The 4,894-nt window shown below is 36.9% G+C and overlaps 1 protein-coding gene across 1 annotated transcript; it reads left to right on the top strand.

Annotated features, from left to right (window-relative positions):
• Window positions 1-187: 187 nt before the first annotated feature.
• LOC121861844 (zinc finger protein 850-like) lies at window positions 188-3,358 on the top strand. The gene is made up of 3 exons (XM_042359738.1): window positions 188-596; window positions 678-2,546; window positions 3,201-3,358. The coding sequence occupies exons 1-3, from the start codon at window positions 476-478 to the stop codon at window positions 3,356-3,358; spliced, it is 2,148 nt and encodes a 715-aa protein (XP_042215672.1). The 5' UTR covers window positions 188-475.
• Window positions 3,359-4,894: the final 1,536 nt, after the last annotated feature.

Here is a 4,894-nt window from a genome sequence, read left to right as displayed (position 1 = left end):
GTTGGTTTTATAGCCACACTCCACACTCATGTGTTAGTTGGTTGGTTTTATAGCCACACTCCACACTCATGTGTTAGTTGGTTGGTTTTATAGCCACACTCCACACTCATGTGTTAGTTGGTTGGTTTTATAGCCACACTCCACACTCATGTGTTAGTTGGTTGGTTTTATAGCCACACTCCACACTCATGTGTTAGTTGGTTGGTTTTATAGCCACACTCCACACTCATGTGTTAGTTGGTTGGTTTTATAGCCACACTCCACACTCATGTGTTAGCCAGTTGGTTTTCATATTCATGTGACTGCTGGAGCAGGATATTCAACACTGGGTAGTGTGTTAATTATCATGGGAAAGCTTTTTCATCAGGGAGTGCATTTTATAATCTTAATTAAGGGGTTCATCAGTAAGGCCAAGTACACCAAGATGACCACCATCTGAGAGACCACAAGCCCAAGATATTTGGGGAAAGAAACAATGAATATGGAAGGTGACACTGAAGATCCCCCTCAAGGTTCACAATGCCATGAAGATTATAAAAGAGACTGTCATGTAAAGCATGTGGGAGATCACCCATCAGAGACACTTTTTAACACAGGAGAGAAGTTCCAGTGTTCAGAATGCACTAGTTCATTTACTTATAAATCTAGTTTAGTACAACATATGAGGGTTCACACAGGAGAGAAGTTCCAGTGTTCAGAATGTTCTAGATCATTTACTAAAAAATCTAGTTTAGTACAACATATGAGGGTTCACACAGGAGAGAAGTTCCAGTGTTCAGAATGTTCTAGATCATTTACTAAAAAATCTGGTTTAGTACAACATATGAGGGTTCACACAGGAGAGATGTTACAGTGTTCAGAATGTACTAGTTCATTTACTAGAAAATCTAGTTTAGTACAACACATGAGGGCTCACACAGGAAAGAAGTTCCAGTGTTCAGAATGTACTAGTTCATTTACTAGAAAATCTAGTTTAGTACAACATATGAGGGTTCACACAGGAGAGATGTTACAGTGTTCAGAATGTACTAGTTCATTTACTAATAAATCTAAATTAGTTGAACATATGAGGGTTCACACAGGAGAGAAGTTCCAGTGTTCAGAATGTACTAGTTCATTTACTTATATATCTAAATTAGTTGAACATATGAGGGTTCACACAGGAGAGATGTTCCAGTGTTCAGAATGTACTAGTTCATTTACTAATAAATCTAAATTAGTTGAACATATGAGGGTTCACACAGGAGAGATGTTCCAGTGTTCAGAATGTACTAGTTCATTTACTAATAAATCTAAATTAGTTGAACATATGAGGGTTCACACAGGAGAGAAGTTCCAGTGTTCAGAATGTACTAGTTCATTTACTTATAAATCTAGTTTAGTACAACATATGAGGGTTCACACAGGAGAGATGTTACAGTGTTCAGAATGTACTAGTTCATTTACTTATAAATCTCAATTAGTTGAACATATGAGGGTTCACACAGGAGAGATGTTCCAGTGTTCAGAATGTACTAGTTCATTTACTAATAAATCTAAATTAGTTGAACATATGAGGGTTCACACAGGAGAGATGTTCCAGTGTTCAGAATGTACTAGTTCATTTACTTATAAATCTAGTTTAGTACAACATATGAGGGTTCACACAGGAGAGATGTTCCAGTGTTCAGAATGTACTAGTTCATTTACTAGAAAATCTGGTTTAGTACATCATATGAGGGTTCACACAGGAGATATGTTACAGTGTTCAGAATGTACTAGTTCATTTACTAATAAATCTAAATTAGTTGAACATATGAGGGTTCACACAGGAGAGATGTTCCAGTGTTCAGAATGTACTAGTTCATTTACTTATAAATCTAGTTTAGTACAACACATGAGGGCTCACACAGGAGAGAAGTTCCAGTGTTCAGAATGTACTAGTTCATTTACTAATAAATCTAAATTAGTTGAACATATGAGGGTTCACACAGGAGAGATGTTCCAGTGTTCAGAATGTACTAGTTCATTTACTTATAAATCTAGTTTAGTACAACATATGAGGGTTCACACAGGAGAGAAGTTCCAGTGTTCAGAATGTACTAGTTCATTTACTAGAAAATCTGGTTTAGTACATCATATGAGGGTTCACACAGGAGATATGTTACAGTGTTCAGAATGTACTAGTTCATTTACTTATAAAGGTAATTTAGTACAACATATGAGGGCTCACACAGGAGAGAAGTTCCAGTGTTCAGAATGTACTAGTTCATTTACTTATATATCTAAATTAGTTGAACATATGAGGGTTCACACAGGAGAGATGTTCCAGTGTTCAGAATGTACTAGTTCATTTACTAATAAATCTAAATTAGTTGAACATATGAGGGTTCACACAGGAGAGATGTTCCAGTGTTCAGAATGTACTAGTTCATTTACTAATAAATCTAAATTAGTTGAACATATGAGGGTTCACACAGGAGAGAAGTTCCAGTGTTCAGAATGCACTAGTTCATTTACTTATAAATCTAGTTTAGTACAACATATGAGGGTTCACACAGGAGAGATGTTACAGTGTTCAGAATGTACTAGTTCATTTACTTATAAATCTGGTTTAGTACAACATATGAGGGTTCACACAGGAGAGAAGTTCCAGTGTTCAGAATGTACTAGTTCATTTACTTATAAATCTAAATTAGTTGAACATATGAGGGTTCACACAGGAGACACACCATATCATTGTACAAAATGCAATAAATCCTTCACACAGAAGTGCCGTATGGTAAGGCACATAAGAGTTCATACAAGAGAAAAATTTCAGTGTTGTGATTGTCAAAAATGTTTTCCCAGTAGAGTGAGTCTCACAAGGCATAGTAGAACTCATCTGACTTCTTACAGTAAAGTTCATGCAAAAGATAATAAATGCCACAAAAAATATGATAATAAACAAAGGCTGAAAAAATGTGGTGAGGAGAAGTCAGGGAGTGGTAGGAGACTTACCCAGAGGAACCACCACCTTGGTGCTCTCGGGAGCAACACAACAGAAAAACGAGCGGGCAATGACCTGAACAGTCCAGAGCCGAGCCACAATAATTGTCGGGAACTGCCCACTTCCTCTCATAGTGAAGATGAGTATAGCCTCTCTTACCAGTGTAAGACAAAGGCTGTGTGTAAACTAGCAGATAATGACCTTGTAGTGAGTAGATCAACACATTTCATAGACTGGTCAGGTCATGGAGTTAAAGATGAACCTGTTGATGGTCAACCTTCAATCTTAAGTATATCAGAAGATCCACTTCAATCTGAGATGGTTCCTCCATCTTCTATAAAATTAGAGAGCCTTAAGGAGGAATTTGAGTTTCTTGAGGAAGAATTGTGAAACCTTGTTAACATTTTGTGTGTAATGCAAGCTTGTGTATGTTTATATTAATAAATATATACTGAGAACCCAACTGTTTATCCTCACAATGTATATAATAAAAGCAGTGGGCAGCAACTTAATAAACAATTCCACTGTAGATCTCATACCTTTATGTACAGCCAGATTACTTTTACCCCTTCGGTGTTGAACTAAAATGGTTTAGTTTACCATAAATTGAAGAATAAAGATAAACAAGTGATAACATATCCTGAGAACATTGTGGACTTGTTGAAATATTAATTTGAGGAACTTGTATTTCAGTGCATATCATTGTTTTCTCATTTTGACTGTCGGTCACATTATTAAACAACAAATATAAGATAATTGGTGGAAGTCTAAAGATATACCGTATATCTTGGCTTATAAGATGGAATTTGAACATTATAAAAATCTGCCCAAAGTTAGGGGGTCGTCTAAACCACCAAGTATAAAATTCTTACCTCTTAAATATTGTGGTTTAGCGTGTCAAGAGTGGTGATGGAAACATCGTAAGCCACTCGCAAGGTCTTGCCACTAATTATTTTATACTGAAACTTATGTTTGGCAAGCTGGATTCAAATTAAGATTACCGGTATATTAAAATAATAAAAATGTATTATAAACCTGTCTAACATACCGTAAAAGAGAATTATACCCCTGTAATAAACACAGCTATCATCACACACCCCTCCCCACGCCCCATTTGCCAGTGAGGAGACAAGAAAGGGAAAGTGACCGCGAGATTGGGCTATTTTTAGCCGTGGAGGTGGTCAGTAATGCATATCGGTATATTTACTGATAATAATACTTAAAATTTATTTTTTTACAAGGAATATTCAGTAAATGACTGCATTAATTCTTGAAACTACTGACAGTTAAATACAGACGCTTAAGTGACGTCACTAGTGTTTACACTACACCAGCTGGTAACATTTGATGCCATTACTTGAAGTGAATTGGCCTTATTTAAAGTAACTAACCATAAATAAATACAAAAGGTAAAAAAAAGATCAAAAGTGAGATATAATATACAGGTTGTACCTCTCTAGTCCGGCATTCTGTGGTCCGGAACGATTTTAGTTTGTCCAATAGGTAGATAGGCAGATTTTTTATTTTTTTTATTTTTTTTGCTTCTCTGAATTATTATTATTATTACAGGAGTATTAAATTTTTGCCCCTCAGGCCCCAATGCGGGCCAGTGACCTATGCCCGGGTGGGCTAATCCCCTTAAAAAAAAAAAAAGCCCCGGGAAATTAAGTTTTGTTTACATACGGCAGTTCGGCTGCACTCAATCTCTCTCTCTGCTTGTCTATCCCAGCCGTTACCAACGCCTCTTCCCTCCCAGACCAGATATCCCTCCTAGTCACAGGCCTGGCATTTGACATTACAGTTTTACCCCGCTTAACGCGCTTTCACTTAACGCGTTTTCGCATATACGCGGTGCCTTGCCAAAGCTGAACTTTCACTTAACGCGGGTTTTTTCCACATATACGCGGTGAGTGTCCGGCTCGGATG

This window comes from Homarus americanus, unplaced genomic scaffold, assembly GCF_018991925.1.
Source record: "Homarus americanus isolate GMGI-L3 unplaced genomic scaffold, GMGI_Hamer_2.0 scaffold8952, whole genome shotgun sequence".
NCBI lineage: Eukaryota > Metazoa > Arthropoda > Malacostraca > Decapoda > Nephropidae > Homarus > Homarus americanus.
The sequence above is the reverse complement of the archived record's forward strand: the minus strand, read 5'-3'. Positions and strand labels throughout refer to the sequence as shown.

Excerpts from the sequence above, each read along its gene's own strand:
- LOC121861844 (XM_042359738.1), top strand. The coding sequence starts at position 476 with ATGAATATGGAAGGTGACACTGAAGATCCCCCTCAAGGTTCACAATGC. Across the intron at positions 597-677 it reads AGAGACACTTTTTAACACAG|GAGAGAAGTTCCAGTGTTCA; the intron begins GAGAGAAGTTCC and ends GGGTTCACACAG. Across the intron at positions 2,547-3,200 it reads GAGGGTTCACACAGGAGAGA|ACTGGTCAGGTCATGGAGTT; the intron begins TGTTACAGTGTT and ends CACATTTCATAG.